Source organism: Nannobrachium achirus (genome assembly GCF_963921795.1).
Source record: "Nannobrachium achirus genome assembly, chromosome: 20".
Lineage (NCBI taxonomy): Eukaryota > Metazoa > Chordata > Actinopteri > Myctophiformes > Myctophidae > Nannobrachium > Nannobrachium achirus.
The window spans coordinates 23,244,490-23,262,504 of record NC_137827.1 but is presented as its reverse complement, the minus strand read 5'-3'; the positions used below and the strand labels follow the sequence as shown (position 1 = coordinate 23,262,504).

The following is an 18,015-nucleotide window of genomic DNA, read 5'->3' as shown; positions in this document are numbered from 1 at the left end:
CGGCCATGGTAGTTGTAGGGGTAGGAACTGTGGCGCATGGCCTTGATGATACTATCAAAAAATGTAAGGAACTGAGGTCAAGGATGAAATAATATGAAATACTGTTTCATCATCACAGTAAAGTATGAGACGATATAATCAGCAGTCAATAGACATTTTACTTAAAGTCAGGACTGATATGGATTAGACATACTGTAGAGTTGTTTGCGATGAGTTGTTAATCATATAATTTGATTTTAAGTAAAGTAACTGAAATACATGTGGTTACTGTAGGCTTGTTCTTGTCCATTTTTATTTAAACCTTTTTTCTGTAAAACTTTCAATGGACTTTCTGTCCCTTTTCTGATTGGACTGAATATAATGTCCAATCAGACAGGATTGGTCAAGCTTCATGTGACATCACAACTTTTAGTAAAGTAAAGTATATATTTAGTATTGCTGTAAACTAGAGGATAGATACTTGAGACTTAAAGTAGGATAGGGATATTTTTGTTTTAAAAAGTGAATAGCTCTATATTCTACTACTGCTATAATGTTGTTCAGTAACAGGAGTCTCCTTGATCATACATGTGCAGGTTGATATACTATCCCCTTTGAGAGAGAACTCACAGAGGATAAAGGATAAACAAGTGTAATTGGAAGTGATGACGCATAGAAATGAGCAGACAAAATGTTTAACCGTAAAACACTATTTGTTTTGTGACCCAGTCGCAAAACAAATTAGAGGAACAAGCATCTGTACTCAATGAGAGGTTTTGGAGAAGGTATATACATGGTGAGATTGTTTTTGAAAGTAGTGTTTATTTGTGGGGCTGCTGCTGTATGAACTTGGGGACACAATATCAAAACACAAACGTTCATTTCGATGACAACTCACACTTGGTTGGCATAAGCACCCCAAAAGACCATTTAATTTAATGAATGGATGATGTGAATGATGCTGCTATAATTTAAACCCCTTCACGCCTTCAGTAGAAACTTCTAAGGCGAATGCAAACCGTTTAATGTATCATGTACATGTATGAGTATACAATACCACTGTTTCCCAAACAGTGGGTCGAGACCCATTTTTATGATTCAAGACTTGAGTAAAAATCCCATTTTCTTTTCCTAGATTTAAAAATATGTATATATTTCAAATGATTATTTTGTAATATTTAATGTTTTATACATAACAAAATAATGAATTAAAAAAATATAATAATTAAGTAGTAGTGAAAATAGCCGATTACGTAGTAGAGAAAATACAAGCTCGTAGATTGCTTGTAGATCTGCTATTTTCACTAGTTTGGGTCCCGGGCCAACGTCTAATCTCTCTTTTGGGTCTCGACCTGAAAAGTTCCTGGAACCACTGCATTATACAGTAGACCTACCACATATATATTATGCCCAGATAAACAAACATGAACAAGAAACTGTATTGTATTTATTTATATCATGGCCCCAAACATCAATCAATGGTCTCATTGCTCTCGCTTCAGCCCAGCCCCCCCAAGTTCCTACACTTGAACCAGAGTAGATTGCATAGAAAACATGGTCCATTCAGCAATTATTCACAGAGTCTTGGGCTAATGGCACTCCGAATGCACACACACAGCAGAATGTTGGAAATCAGTGGACCAGCGGTAATGGCCCCATACAGAGCATGTGTTTTGTGTGTACGCGTGTGTATAGCATGTGTGCGTGTGTGTGTGTGTGTGTGTGTGTGTGTGTGTGTGCGCGTGTGCGCGTATGTGTGTGTGTGTGTGTGTGTGTGTGTGTGTGTGTGTGTGTGCGTATGTGCGTGTGTGTGTGGTTATGCACATGGTGGTGGTGATGGTGGTGGTGGGGGTGGTAGAGCATCATCTCCAACTGATTCACAACAAGCACAAACATGTCTAATGATGAACCCAGACTATGGTTGTAGTAGAGGCTAACTCACTCTTCCTCCCACCCTCTCTCTTTCTCGCTCCCTCCCTCCTAGGCAAGGCTCCATATCAGGCAGATGAAAACATAACCTGTCACATTCCATCCCATTAAACCAGCTATGAACCATGTGCTCTACTCACTGGGGGAGAGAGAGGACACAGAGAGAGAGAGAGAGAGAGAGAGAGAGAGAGAGAGAGAGAGAGAGAGAGAGAGAGAGAGTTGGCAGCCAAGTGCATCTGGGCTCACTCAAGACAGATGAATTATTCACAGTCTTTATGCTAATGTCATTTTAATGCAAGAAAACTGACAGATATGCAAGAAGGAACATAGTGTATTATTTGCACTACTATCCTGTATGTAGAGAAATGTAATTCCATGAAAAGACTCCACTCCATACTGCACATACTGTAGTCTACAAATTAAAAATGTGTAATTATCCTGTGCAATATCTAAAGCATTAAAGCCCTCCAATTGAGCCCCAAATCTGTGCATTAGTGTCCCCCCCGCCCTTCTTTTAGCAGTGCAAGCTACTGTAATGGTAGCACACTTACAGTTGTCATTATAGCCCCGCTTAATGCTGGGAGTTAACACAAATTACGTTAAGTACTGTACATGCATTACAGGAGCCTGTTAGGGGAGAGACTTTAACTTCTGTTGGTCAGAACTAGTTGCAGCTCCATGTGTTACAGTAACAGTAGTTAACTGGATACAAAACCAGTAGTGTAACCAAATATCCACCGAACCTGGGCTCGTGTTGGTGTGTGACTCAATAGAAAAGAAGTGGTAAATTAATTTAAGACTAAGTAGTGGAATTCAGGCAGAGTAGAGCACTAGGGACACCTAGTGGATTTATAACACACCACTGACTCACAGAACCAATAAGTCACTTCACTTCATGTTGGTCACAGGAATTTAAAAAGAACACACAGTTTCATGTTTCATTTTATATTATACAGTATAAACAACATTACATTATATGAACATAATTGTATTATATTATCATATTGTATTATACTAACATAGCATTACACTTTGTTATATAAATAACCTTACAACGTATTGTATGAACATAACATTGCATTGTGCCCTGTGGCACAATGATTCCCAAAGAGGTGTCAGCGTGTCACAACAAACTTCAGGCTGAGTAAAAGGCAGGGCGTTTGTTTATCATAAAGGTACACTTAGATGTTTGTGTTAACTACAATATTGCTAACATAGATTGACACAAAGACAGGGGGGACTGTAACATCATATTCTACAGCTCTGACATTATACAAATGACAGGATTAGGTTCTTGCCCATTTACACAACATTTGCCTATTAGCCACTTAAGCTCTATTTTATACTTGTTGTACAATGGTGTCGCATGGAAATAGCCAACCTACAAGATCACATGACACTATTTTCACGTATAATGATATGGCCAAAATGGGGAGGACAGGTTGAGAGTGGTTAGTGGAGGAATCGTTGTGGGCTTTTAGAAAAGAGGCTAACATGATGAATCTGACGATCTCTGCAATCCATTTGGACCTCATTCAAGATTATGTCTTTATCTGAGTGACTGCAGATTATTGTCTGCAGAGAGGTGTGCTAAAGCTGGATTATCCACTTGTTGGGGCTCCATGTGACCCAATGGATACAACATGCCAGCCTCACACGCCCTTGCATCTGTGGGTGTCCACCGACACACACACACTTCACAGGGAAGGTTGGAACAGCAGTGGAAATTATACCAATACCTCTCAGTCTCAGATTACCATGTTTAGTGTCAGGCATGGTCATTATACACACATCTAAACGGCTGTAATCTAAATGTTATCGTAAATAAAGTTATTTTCCATAGTCGCTCGACAGACTGTTGGCTCACACAATTTTCAAACGCCTCCGTCATACAGAAGCGCTGAAATTACAAAAAAAAAAAATACAAATAAAATACAACTGATTCACAGTCCCCCCGCCCTCTTCTGTGTAGTTTTTACAGTCATGTAAATGTGTCCTACTGTAAATCAAATTAGTAGAAGCATATATAGCTTGCTGCTAAGCAGAAATGGAAATGATAAAATATATTTCAAAGATATTGTATGGAAATGATGAATAGATAACAGCTTCTGTTTGCATCTTTCAGGAGTGTAGTTACAGACTTTGTAGCATTTGAAGATTGTGGAATAGTTGTCTGGCTTGAAAGAATACATTTAATGCAACCGAAGCTATAGCACAAAACATAAAATGTTTTAATCTAGTAGAATAATAGGCTGTTAGTAACAGTAATGACACTGAACCACCCTCTCTGACCTTTGGTAACGACTTCTCCCTTCCTTGGCATTTATGTTGACGGGGGTTTAGAAGAACCACTGTTCTGGCATCTGTAATACAACAACATGAGTGAATCAGTAGTCACAGTGTGTCATATTTTGCATGATAAAGAAACAATTAGAGAAATATACATTTACATTTAATTATAATGCTTCACAAACCGGCTCTCTTGCTCCTGACTGGGGTATGTGATGATGACCCGGTTTCCATCGGGAAGGAGACCTGTGGTTGGACGGCTGCTCCCGGTTCTTTTGATGTACCTGAATGTGATCTCTGCTGGGCCACTGCGGGCTGCACCGCTGTGTTTCTGCTTCTTGTCTGAGATAGGGAATTAACAGAGGTGTGGATTAGAGCAAGGGTCTTCAACAGGGGGTCCTCAAAGTTACTAGAGGGGGTCCTCCAAATCTTTGTGTGATGGAAACCTTTTTCTCCTTTTTTTTATATTAACCACTTGAATCCTAGCATCCATATTCTGAGAACTTTAGCCAAAAATAGCAGATCTACAAGCTCACAGCGCCTCGCATTGTGCGGCGTTGTGAGCTTGTAGATCGGCTATTTTCGGCAAAGAGGTTTGGTGTAGAGGGGGAAAAGAATGTCAAGTTTATTAAGTATTGACGGTTCAAGTGGTTAAATACGTATCTGAAAACACAAATTAACATGAATCCAAAATACACTGATGATTGGGCTGTCAAACAATGAAACTATATGGAAACTATGAAAAAGTTGTGGGGGTCCCTGCTTCATCTCTCTCTCAAATAAGGAGTCATTGGCTTGAAAACGTTGAAGACCCCTGGATTAGAGCAGTGCTTCTCATACTTGTTCATGTCAAGGACCCCCAAATTAATTTGGCCACGGACCCCCATCTGAAAATATTTTGTGCCGGCGACTCCAGATTTATGTTGTTAAAATGGTTAATTTTTCCACTTAAAAAACGAAACAAAATAAATAGCAGATCTACAAGCTCACAACGCGTTGCATGGAGACGCGTGGTGAGCTATTAACACTGATAGGGCCCCTTGGGGTACTCGGAACCCCCTTTGATAACCACTGGATTAGAGAGCCCAGATGAGGGAAAGAACGGCAAACACAGAGTGGAGAGATCACATAACCTTAATAATCCCACGCAGAGACTGACCTCATGCACTCTAGGAAAGATTACTTAGTGTGATGCTCTACGGTTCACTGCACTAGCCGGTGAAAGGTCATCAGGATGGCCCACGTCTAAACTCATCCTTGACTGTGAGTGAGAGCTGAGGCATCAGTCACACTCACGTTTGGATGTGTCGTGATGAGGTAAAGTCTCCAGGTCTACGTTGCAGGGCAGGAGGACGTCGTGTCCCAGTAGGTTCTGCAGTCCCCCGCTCAGGCTCGTCCCCCTGAGAGCCACAGTTCGGGACACAAGGGGCAGCAGTCCAGGCAGGTTCACATCCAGTGCAGGCATAGAGGCTCCAGGGCACTGTGATAGTAGCGTTAATAATACCCGGGGAGGACAATCAACACAAAATTGTACAAGAATGAATGAATGATGATTAATAATCAATATCTCAGGTGCTATTAGAACGGGATTGTTTCATTGTTTATGCTTTTATTGACAAAAATGCCAAAAATACAATTTTTTCTTCATCAAATATACATTATGTATATTTGCACATAATTATCTGTCAAGATGAAATTGCAAGTGTGGTTGCCTATTAATAGGCTATACGTGATGTCACATGATGTCATGCCATACATGATGGCTATAGGTGATGTCAAGCTTGCACCACTCCTCCATTGAACTTAATGGACTTTTGGGGTTTTGGGGTTACTCTATATAGAGTCTTTAAAGTAACTCTATTAAGTCTTGCACCACTCCTCCATTGAACTCAATGTACTTTGGGGGTTTTGTGGTTACTCTAGTCTATATAGATTCTTTAAAGTTACTCTATTAAGTCTTGCACCACTCCTCCATTGAACTCAATGGACTTTTGGGATCACAAAAAAGGTTATAGGAGAAAGTCTATTGAACTCTTGTTACTCTATAAAGTGTTACTCTATAAAGTTGGAAGTGAACAATAATGTGTTGCCTATGGGCACACTAATTACATTCATACAGTTTCTAACATACAAGAAAACATAAAATGTTACTCTATAAAGTTGGAAGTGAACAATAATGTGTTGCCTATGGGCACACTAATTACATTCAATACAGTTTCTAACATACAAGAAAACTATAATGGCAAAAAACAACATGGGTACTGCATGACCACTCTCGATTCTGGCGGGTGTCTAACTCTTTCTCCTGCGGTGCTCCTGATTTGTATTTTCTCCAATTAATCTCCCAATTTAATGCCTGATGTGCTCGTCACTGCATCCACTCAAACCCGCTCTGCTCAGTTTGTGGCTGAAAGTGAAAGTGGATGAAACAGTTCCCAAGAAGAAATTCACTGCTAAATAGTCCACTTGGTGCAAGGCAAGATACCATTTTTGGAGCTGTGTGAAGCACAGGCTCCCTATACGTGGCCGTGTGGGTCTGTGTGTCTGTGTGTCTGTGTGTGTGTGTGTATGTAGCCTGAACTTCCTAAACTTCGGCACGCCACTAGTCCCACAGTTTTGCCACCACACACTCGCGCCATATGTCAAATCGACCGGCTTACTCGGGAATCGTGGGCTATTACTTTTCTAAGAGAAAGGTTCTATAGTTTAATTGATATTAATTTATTAGTGAATTAATTTTCCCCATTGACTTATAATGGGAATCGCAAAAACTCACATTCAATTATTTGTCTCTCGCAAACCATAGGGGCTAGAGTTTCAAGACTTGGAGAGGAGGTTCATAATGATTTCAAGGATTAAATAAAAAATAATTGTGTCATTTGGCCGCATGGTGGCGCCATAACACCCCACTTTACGTTTTGGCCTGTAACTCTTGAACCGTAGGTTGGAAAATTAAAAATATTTTTTCCCTGGATTCCTTGGGTCATGACGCATCTCCCCATATAGGCCACGCCCATTTGCGCCATGATAGATTTTCCGCCATCTTGAATTTTCTCCAAAACACACTTTTTGCTCCTTTTCCTACATATTTTCTTCAAATGTCACAAAAATCGGTACACATGATCCACACACACACACACACACACACACACACACACACACACACACACACACACACACACACACACAGCTCCACTTCACACGGGTGTGATATTTTCTTCATCTAACCCCTAATACAACCACATTCTAACCACTAGTCACACATGTATTTATTCTATTAATCTGTGGTGTATAAGGTTATATGGGGCTGTTGTTGAGGGTAGACTATTTGCAGGTACCCCAGACAATCTCCCTGTTTTTGAGCGGTTCTCCTGGAAGGAGCTAAGCTCCAACATCTGTCTTCGTCCAATAGCACCGCTCACTTCACACTAGGTGTGATTTTTCATAGCCTTGTTGGTATGTGTTGGTATGTAGAACCTGCTAGAACTCAAGTATGGCTAGAATTATGTCCAACTACAATTCACTAATAACTGATGGACTAATGGCTTGCAGGAAACCCATTCCACATAGTAACTGCTGCAGTATATAAAAGTCCACTCCTTTCTCAACTCTTAAAGGAGTGGTTCACCCCCAATTTTTTTTTCTATTGATTACTCATGCCATGGAGACTTGAGTTGAATAATATTTTTTTGTATTTCTCGCAAGCCAAAAAAAAAAAAAAAATTCTACCCCCATTGATTCCGGATGGGGACCCAAATGCATTTGGGTCCCCATCCGGGAATCAATGGGGGTAGAATTCATTGTAATCAAATTATTGTCTTAGGAATGCGACAAAAAACCTAAAAATATTACTGAACTTGGAAGTCTCCATGGTGTGAGTAATCAATAGAAAGTTTTTTGGGGGGGTGAACTACTCCTTTAAGTCTGTTCCATGAAATGTCATAATCTCCCTGACCTGTGACCCACCCCCCGCTCACCCTCCCACCCTGTCTCCGATGCAGAATACAGAGGGCTAAATCACTGTGCTCCCACAATGTAAACCTCCATCAGGAGAGTGGCACTGTAATGACTACTCAACGATAACAGCGGCCGAATTAAAATATGAACAGAACAGCCGAGTGAGAGCAGGCATAAGGATGAAATGATGAGGCTACAGGGTCAACGAAAAGAGCTCTTTGTGTTTATGTTTTTAATGAGAGGGTCCAGGATCTCCACTATGTCATTCCCACATCCACTATTAACAAGCAGAGGAGGTCGGGGGCTGACCCGGCTAATAGGGGGCAAATCCACTGGTGCATTACCGGCCGGGCACATTTCATCTAATCAGCAGGATGAAGCCAGCAGGCTTAGGCTGCTTTTAATTCAGCAGCGCTGGACGAGCATTACAGCTTCACTCTGTCGTTATGCAGGCATCAAATCAGTCAGACTGTAAGAGTCTGTTTGGCAGCTCTGCTCTTTGGTTGCTGTTGCTGTTTGTTTGCCCTATCCACAGTTTGATTTGAAGTTGAATTGTAATTTATGATATAAGGCCCATTAAACGAAAGGCTTTTTTCGTCTTCTTTTTTTAACATGAAATGAGGCATTGGTTGATTTTTAGGTCACTTATAGAAGTGCATAGATCTAAGAGCTTCCTTGCTGTGGACTGCTGCAATACCCTATTACTGTTTCTGTACCCAAACAATAACTGATACACAATATCATATTATACTCTTCCTCTGTTCTACGTTGCATCATTGTTTTGCCCTCAAAATGATATTGCCCTGCATTTTTTAACCGCTGCATTGAAAGGCTTAACATAATCGTTTTCTCAGTGTCCCTTAGCCTTTTAGTATTTCATAAATAAACACAGAAAAGAAAAAAAAGAATAGTTGAATAGATTTTAAAAAAAATTAAGAAATAGTGATAATAGCAAATCTACAAGCTTTGTAGATCTGCTTTTTTCCCTTTGGGTCCTGGGCAAACGTCTAATTTCTCTTTTGGGACTTTGGGAACCACTGCTTTACAAGCAGGTACAGAAGTTCTCACCAGTGTTTCTGTACTGAGGAGCTCAGCCCTGGTCCTCTCGTCCAGGGTGACCGTTACTCCATCCAGAACCTGCAGCCTGGAGAGACGCAGCACCACCGCTGCTCTGTGTAATGACCGCTTGCTCACCTGGTAGGAATTAATGTATGCATTCATTTACCCATTAAGGCCTAAGGCCGATTCTACAAAGGCCTTCTAAATCACTAAGTTCTCAAACATTTTTGTGCCAATTGGACCCCCAAATTATTTGTCCGTGGACGCCCCATTCTCAATTTAGTCCTTATTATGCCAATGAATTCCTCCCCAGTCCCAACACAAACTCCTGTTGCATATCCTAGCCTACTGCCAGTGAGGAGCCCCCACCAGGAAGACGAGCAGAGTCTCTGTACTACTCCTACGCAAATTGCGCTTATATATAGCCTTTCATATAATCTACGACCATACTGAATGGTTAAAATAACATTTTATTCACCATAACAGCTTTAGAGTTTATCCTGAGACATCTGGTGTGTGTGGAGTATGCTGCTATGTGGGACCACACTCACAGACAGAAGTGCATGCCAATGGAAGAGCTGCTGAGCAGAGGAGATAGACTTTGGCCGGGAAACATGGGTGAAAAACAGACATTTCATGTGGTTGACGGCAGGAGGTAATGTTATGGTCCTGAGGGTGACTGTTGGCTTCCACCCTCAGGCACGATTAAGCCCCCTATGGGAAGAGGGGGATGGGAAGGCTGTGGGATAAAATAGGCTACCACAGCTGAACATAGCTTTGTGCTGTGTGGGTTCTCCACAGGTCTGAACCATTCGCTCCAGATGGGTGCTGTACTCGGGCCAATCGGGTCTGATGACAGCCCTGCCATTTGGTCAATGGATTTGTCTCCGATGTTTGAGGCACAGCAGACGGCCCATCATGTAATCGCTTAATTTAGAACCACAGAGTGGCACTGGATGAGTGTTTTGGTGTCATTGAGGGAGCGAGCGAGAAAGTGAGCATGCTTTTGAAAATCTGTTTCTGAATGAGTAAGACCAACACTTTTTGGATTCAATAAATAAGGACCACAAAAGGAGGGAAGGGTGATACCGGTATGTGACATATCTATAATGTTTGATATTTTAGTAAGACAGAACTCTTATAATCACAAATAAACAACTTCATCATTGTGGGAGACAGTCATTGATAATTACTCACCTGATTGCCAACAACAGAGAGCTCTGTCAGCGAAGGAAGGACTTCTAACTTGTCAAGTTCTGAAATGTCCTAGAAAAAACAGAGTCAGTTTAAATTATAGTGCCCAGTTTTAGTTTTTTGTGTTTTCTTACCCCATTTTTCTCCCCAATTTAGTCATTATGCGGAACGGAGCGAACAGGCTAGCACCCAGGCTACAATATCACCCTCCCAGCCGAGCTTCTCTCCCCCGAACACTGGCCAATTGTGTTCGCATAGACGCCTGACGCCGGTTGCACCATGTGGATTCAAACCTGCAACCTCTGTAGTGGTGGGTAGAAACTTCACCACTACGCCACCTGCGTGTTACTTTTTTATTTATTTTCCTATTGACCTTTTCCCTCTTAATTGAGTTGGCCTCCTATATGACGATGACCATGCTGAGACGGTGTACGTACAGTATATTAGGGCTGAACCTTTTCGTAATTCATCATTTTGGCAAAGTGATGGTAGAAGCAGCTGATGGGGAGAGATTACACATGTGAGCTTCCACTAATCTCATGAGAGAGTTTGGGCAAGCCACAAGGCTGCAAGGGTATCTCCCTCTGCTACAGCAGCTTCATCGTCTCTTCATTTGTCTCATACAAGCCACCGTTGTGCAGACTCTGGCACACTGGAATTACCGGTATTCTAGTATTGTAGTAAAAATCCATTGTCATCCTTAACAACAACTGTCTGTCTACAGTTACACAAGTCGGGTCATCCATAGGCATTCATACAGTAGGCTTTTAGTGTTCCCATAATGCTGTAACCAGTCTTAAAGCTCTGTTACGTTGTCTATGATTCTGCCATCAGTGGAATGATGAAGAATAAACAGTCAGCATATAAGAGCAGATTAACCACGACAACCATTTGTGAAAACATAATTGTAAGTGTCACAAATCACATCACACTTATGATAATACATGCTGGCTGCCTGGCTTAAAGATAAAACATGTGTTGATTTGATGAACTTGCTAAAGCTTATTATTTTCTGTCCCTTGTGTGTGCATGTTCGTGTGCGTGCGTGCGTGTGAATGTGCTCAGCTGAGAGGTTGAGTCGTATTCACATATTTTTTCACTTCACATACCTTACATTACATTTGTACACTCTCAGAGCTAAATTAACCCCAAGGTTTTTTTACCTAGTTGTAAAGTTGTAATGGACAGCAGAAGGATTTATGTTTAACTGGAATTCTAGTTTATTGAGGCCCTACAGCTCTGCATTCTATTTATGTGATTATTTACCTTCTTTATTGTAACTCACTCTGGAGTGTCTGCTAAATGCTGAAACTCTAAATTGTAAAATGCAAGCGCAGACAAAAGTGAAAATCACACGCCTGGGGTGAGAAAGAAATGTGGACCGGAAGGCTGATTACACGTTGCATTGATTGTTCCTCGCCGTCGTCATACATACAGACCTGACCTTCAATCAAAGTTGATTCTCCTTTATACTTCCACAGTGGGTGGTAACGACTCATGATTACTATATTTCACCCCCTGGTTTGCAAACACAAGGAAAAGTAATACAGCTATAGTTTGAAATAAAACATCCCACACATTTAGCATATGAATGAATCTGTCTGCGTCAGTGATCAGTGATCATACAAAAGGCGACTATGACCGTGGTGATGACCCTTTCTTGAAATCAGTAAGACAGAAGACTTAAATTCCTCTCATTATGGCAGCGCTAATGAAGAATCTCCCTCTAAGTACAGCAGTGCTCATAGGCTGAACTGTTCACTCACTGGTCACTTGTGCACCCAGTGACCCAGCTACCGAAGCCCTGTTGCTGCAGGTAGGACTTCAGCCAGCTCTTAGCCTCCCTATCAGATGTGGTATTAATCAAGGGTCGAAACTAGGGCCTCTTCTCTTCTCCTATATGCTCCCCCATGGCTCCATTTTTAAGAAACATGGCATCCCTTATCACTCCTATGCCAATGATACACGATTATATCTGCCTGAACGACACGTCCTCCATTACTACAAATTTGAACTGCCTTGATGACATTAAAGGAAGGATGGCAACACATTTCCTTCAGTTGAACCAGAACAAAACTGAAGTCATTATTTTTGGCCCAAGAAAAATCCATCACTGACCTCACAAATGTTCTAGGCCCCTCTCTGACTGCAAATATGCACACCACTATATAAAAAAAAGTTCTCTAAGTTGAATTTGAAGCCTATTTTAACACACAGGGACCTGTCATCCACGCTTGTATCACCTCTCGGTTGGACTATTGCAATTCCCTTTATCATGGGCTGAAATTATTTAAAATTGTGAAAACAGCCGATCTACAAGCACACAACATGTGTTTGTAGATGTGCTGTTTTCACTAGTCTTGAGCGACAGTCTTGTATGATGATAAAGGGCTTTACTTTACGAAAAAAAAAACATACACATTTGTAACTTGGAGATACAAGGTTTCTGCCCGACAGTGACGACATGTAGGCCCTGTGGCTGAGAGGCCAGTGTCCCTGAAGACCACCTTACCTGTAGCTTGTTCATGTCGAGGAACAGGCGACGGAGCTCCACCAGGGGATCCAGGTGGTTGAGCTCCCGGAGTCGGTTCTCTGCCATGTGCAACTCCACCAGGACCGTCTGACATACGAAGGAGTTCTGGCTGAGGGCTTTGATGCGGTTCCTATCCAGAACCAGTTCCCTTAGGCACATCAGCCCCTCCAAACCCTCCACCTGGCTGATCTCATTACCTGAGAGAAAACCAGCCAAAGAGGAATACTGTGATAAGGTAAGGGAAGGATTCCAAATAAGCCTGATGGCTTCTTCCTTTCCTCGCACTGTATTTTGTTCCCATGTATATAATGTTACATGTTTTATATGATGTGCTAATAAACTAAACTAAACTAAAACTAAAGGTGTTATCAATCAATTCATTGTTTCACCATCAATCAAAAATAAATAAAATAATACAAATCTAATTGAAGGACGACTTCACCACTTTTCAACCTATGTTCATATAATTGGTCCTCACTAATGTTCATGATAAAATAGCGCAATTCTTTTCGACTGTGTCTGTGTCTCATAGGTGGGCTGTGGGCAATTCAGAAACCCGTCTGTCAGTGTCATCATCGATGGGGAATCCAAGCTAATAGAAACTCTAGGCTTTATATTCCTGAAAAGTTGCAATGTTATAATGGAAGCCATTGTTCTTGTGATAATAAAAAAAATCACATTTATTTTTGTGGTGAAACACACCCACACCCACACCCACACACTCACTCACACTCACACTCACACTCACACTCACACTCACACTCACACTCACACTCACACACACACACACACACACACACACACACACACAGATAACCATGGCTACCATTGTTTCTATAGATTTATTGGGGGGGGGGGGGGGGGGGTATATGCGATTACCACCAGCAGCACCACAAAAAGCAAACACAGTGGTGTTATTCAGCCTATTATTATGTGGCATCTTCTTCTTTAGTTAAGCCTAATACAAAAATAACAGCGTGTGTTGATTAGCCTTTGGTTAAGGGGCAACAAAAGTGTAGAGGGACATCTTTGAAAGGTTTATAAGCAAAAGAGCAAGACCAGACATGAAAGGTCAAATGGGGTTGGTTGAGTGATGATGATAAATCACCAAATCACTATTAAGGATGATGACGGCAAATCACCACTAAAGTAAAACACAATCAAACACCAACAAAAGCGCCTTGCAAAGAAAGTCACCATTTCTTTTCTTCAAACCTCATCTCCCACATGGGTCTAAAGAAGAATGCGCTCTCTGTACTTTCCTTTTCACAGGCCCTATACACTGCATCTTTCACAGGCTTTGTAAGCGAGGCCCCCGGTACAGTACCCATACATACCTTGAAGGAAGAGTGCTTTAAGATTGGAGAGCCTGCTGAGCTGCAGATTGGCCATATTGGAGATGCCATTGTGACTCAAATGCAGCACCTCCAGACTGCCCATCAGCGGCTCCAAGCTGTCCGCCGGGCCTGCTTCCCTTAAACACAGATCACAGGATGGAAGGGTTTTGAATCCTCTCTGGTTGAATGAATCTTTCTCTTCTCTCCCTGCTGCCTAATTTACAACAGTCAAACCACACAGGTGCACCACCACACACGCTGACTCAAGGCAATCACACTCAGAGCACACAAAAGCATGACAGTTTATCAGTTCTATTTATTCCTTGAATGGAAAATGGCAAATGTGTGTTCCATTTTGTAATGATACGAAAAGAGTACAGGAATAAAAAGCAAACAACAAGGATGGGAACTTTTACACATCAATATATTTTTTGGAAAAATAACAGATCAATATCCTGAAGGGGAAACATGAAATAGGATATCTAAGCAATAAGCATGATACTGACCTTGGAAGTGCCCTTGCACTTAATAGCTTTTCTACTGTGTATTTCACTAAGACATTCATTCATTCTGTGTGCTTCTTAACAACTACATTCTAGAAGGAATCTGAACTTCATTGGAAGAGATTAAAGAGCCAGTCAATCATAGATCAGTGCTGCCCCCAAGTGGTTTCAAATTGAAACTTCACTTCAATACTCAAATGTATTCTGTTGCAAAAAGCAGAATCAATTAGGAGAAGATCAGTTCAATTTACAACGAGAGAGCTGGCATGTTACCTGCTGCCCTTGGAAAAGCCTTGCTGACCATAGCCACTGGAGCTGACTTTGTGGTATAAAATCTGTCTGTTTGTCAGGTGGGCCTGAACCCGCTGTCTGGGTAGGATCGACTCAATGGAATTATAATTCAGACAGAGAACCTGCAAGGAAGTAAGGTTGTAAATAACATAAATTAACAATAATTAACCATAATAAATGAATCCTTAATGTGTCCAGCCTCTTCATCCGTCTGTAGCACATGGATATAGCATTTGTCCTAATCTAATCCTAACCTTGATGTTGGGCAGGTAGATCAGGCCCGAAAATGAGGTGAGGTTGTTGTGCTCTAAGTTGACATGGTGCAGGCTTTGGAACAGCTCGGCTGGAGTCAGATCCACCATCCTGTAGACCAAGAGGATCAAGTTTCTTTGACATTACATGTCTCAAACTCTCAGTCTGAACAAGGAACTGCAACTCCTTGCCCTAACTATAATGTACAGTACACTGTAGGAATTTAGCAGACGCGCCAATCCAGAGACAGTAACAAAGTGTCAGATTGGAGTAAGCGCCATGAACCTTTGTCAACTGGTAAGTGGTCGAAGAATTAGTGTTTAACACATAAACATCACACCTGTCATCTATCTAAATAACATACTTATTATTATTTAATTATTGACACTATCAAACGTTGACTTATCATCTGGACTGATGCATTACCTAATGGAGTAGGACTGTAAGTTGAGGTCAGTAACATCTGAGTAGTTTGAGTGGCCCAGCTTCTCTGCCACCATGTCTGGAGTCAGCCGCCCCCCAAACACATCCTTTGCGTTCTCGCTCTCAGTGACTTCCTATAGAGAACACAACGACTTCATCAAGTCTCGTCACAGTCAGGAAAGAATTACTACAATTTGATCAATCCGATTGTACGAGGACAGGGTTATTGATGTACAGTACCACCGCAATCCCATCCAGGGCTTTTAGGGAGGGCAGTTGGAATACCACATATATCCGGTAACTTTCCAGTTTCTCCACTAAAGGGTTCCCATAAAGATTGAGAATCACAAGGTTCGTCAGTGCCTGAAGAAAAAGAAAAAGGTAAATCTTCACATTGTCGACCAGAAAGAAAAAATAAAGATACTGTGTCATTTATCTCCATGTTTCTATGCCATGACGTTTTACCGATGCAGTGAGCTTATCTTTTAACCACATTCAACCTATAGTCCCTATTTTGGGCATGTCATTATAGGCGGTTATTAGGTGGTTAAAGATTATTCGATGAGATGCTCATCACCTTCAAATGGAAGATGTCTCGTGTTGTCCAGATGCGGTTGTTGCCGATGTAAAGCTCAAAGATGGAGCGGGCCCTCTGGATGCCAGACATGGAACCGATGCAATTATTCTCCACGGACAAGAAGTGCAGGTAGGGCAGCTGGCCCAGGACAGAGGCTTCTAGACAGGACAGCTGGTTGCCATTCAGACTGAGTTTAGACAGGTGACCCAATTTTGAAAGCCCTGTGGGAGCCCAGATGGAAAGAATTACTTCATGCTGCGGTTTTGCATTTTCTCTCAACAAGTTGTTTATAAATGCTGAAAAAGATAATTTGCCACGTTGTTGTTTCTATTTTTTTATTGTTGTCACATCATTGAGGAGGCTTTAAGTACAATAATTTCACCTCTTGCGTGTTTCCACCACAAAATAAAAAATCGAACCTCTGTTCGAAGTGGAGCTGTGTGTGTGTGTGTGTGTGTGTGTGTGTGTGTGTGTGTGTGTGTGTGTATTGCAGTTGATGCTCAGGGCAGGCTAGACTCAACAGCACCTCTCTGGTCACCCAGGGTTACTACATACAGGCTACATACAGACCCACAGACCCACCCACCCACCCACCTACACACACGGCCACGTATAGGGTAGCTTGTGTTCCACACAGCTCCAAAAAATCACACCCGTGTGAACTGAGCGGTGGTTCCCCCCCCTTCCCCCGTGTGTGTGTGTGTGTGTGTGTGTGTGTGTGTGTGTGTGTGTGTGTGTGTGCGTGTGTGTGTGTGTGTGTGTGTGCCTGGTCTGGCCTGGCCTGAACAACAGCGCCCCTCCCTTAACATGTGTGGTCAGAAAAGGTTACTGCAGGCTACAGACAGACAGACAGACACGCAGACAGACAGACAGACAGACAGACAGACAGACAGACAGACCCACACACACGGCCACGTATAGGAGCGTTGTGACCACCGCTCAAAAAGAAAGAAAGAAAGAAAGAAAGAAAGAAGTTCACCAGGTTATACGTGGTTAAGCTACTGACTTTTCATTGAGATATTGCACTGAGGACATTACCACATTTGTCATTTCCAATCAGAATTGGAGATAACAGTTGATCTTCCCGCTTGTCTGATTTCTATGTGGCACTTGAGTCCTAAAATAGCTCACTGAGTATGGCGGTTCCTCTTTAACTAGTCAATTCACCATATTCATACAGTGGCCATTTTGCACTAAAGTCATGCTTAAAGTGCCGCCCAGGGTGCCATTTCTTCCCAACACACAAATATGACGTGAGAGCAAAATGGCCGCTGTGTGAAAATAGTCAATACCGATACCAAGTGGAATAGCGGTATCGGGTACCTTCCCTAAATATATCCCATTTACGCCACTAATTGTCAGCAGTAGCTTACACACATATATTGTGTTACACAGTAACGTGCTGTTTGTCCTACATACAAACAACCACAGGGCCACTCCAGTCTATAAACAACATGTGTGGTTTTGCAATAGACCAATTATTTGTTTACACATTGAGACTGCATGCACAGGTGCCGGTTTCATGTAATCAATTCCCAACAGATACCCAAACCTGCGAGCGCTAGTTTCTGTTAATTCAACCTCTTCTTCGTGTGTGTTGGCTGGTGAAGCATATTTACTTCAGCGCAGAATTTAGGCTGAGGGGCTGCAGCTGTGCAAGCAAGCAGCATCTGCTGCTGTGATCACAGGGAG

The 18,015-nt window shown here is 41.9% G+C and overlaps 1 protein-coding gene across 1 annotated transcript in view; it reads right to left on the bottom strand.

The window, feature by feature from the left end:
• Positions 1 to 4,231: 4,231 nt before the first annotated feature.
• Positions 4,232 to 18,015, bottom strand: part of lrrc9 (leucine rich repeat containing 9) — a gene marked incomplete at both ends in the record, with an annotated part of 30,450 nt that continues 16,666 nt past the window's right edge. Inside the window, 12 exons of the mRNA XM_080750916.1 lie at positions 4,232 to 4,271; positions 4,383 to 4,539; positions 5,494 to 5,677; positions 9,223 to 9,348; positions 10,411 to 10,479; positions 12,920 to 13,137; positions 14,278 to 14,414; positions 15,054 to 15,193; positions 15,326 to 15,434; positions 15,750 to 15,880; positions 15,987 to 16,109; positions 16,324 to 16,544. Of these exons, the coding sequence (XP_080607042.1) occupies positions 4,232 to 4,271; positions 4,383 to 4,539; positions 5,494 to 5,677; positions 9,223 to 9,348; positions 10,411 to 10,479; positions 12,920 to 13,137; positions 14,278 to 14,414; positions 15,054 to 15,193; positions 15,326 to 15,434; positions 15,750 to 15,880; positions 15,987 to 16,109; positions 16,324 to 16,544 (1,655 nt within the window). The remainder of the gene's footprint in view (positions 4,272 to 4,382; positions 4,540 to 5,493; positions 5,678 to 9,222; positions 9,349 to 10,410; positions 10,480 to 12,919; positions 13,138 to 14,277; positions 14,415 to 15,053; positions 15,194 to 15,325; positions 15,435 to 15,749; positions 15,881 to 15,986; positions 16,110 to 16,323; positions 16,545 to 18,015) is intronic.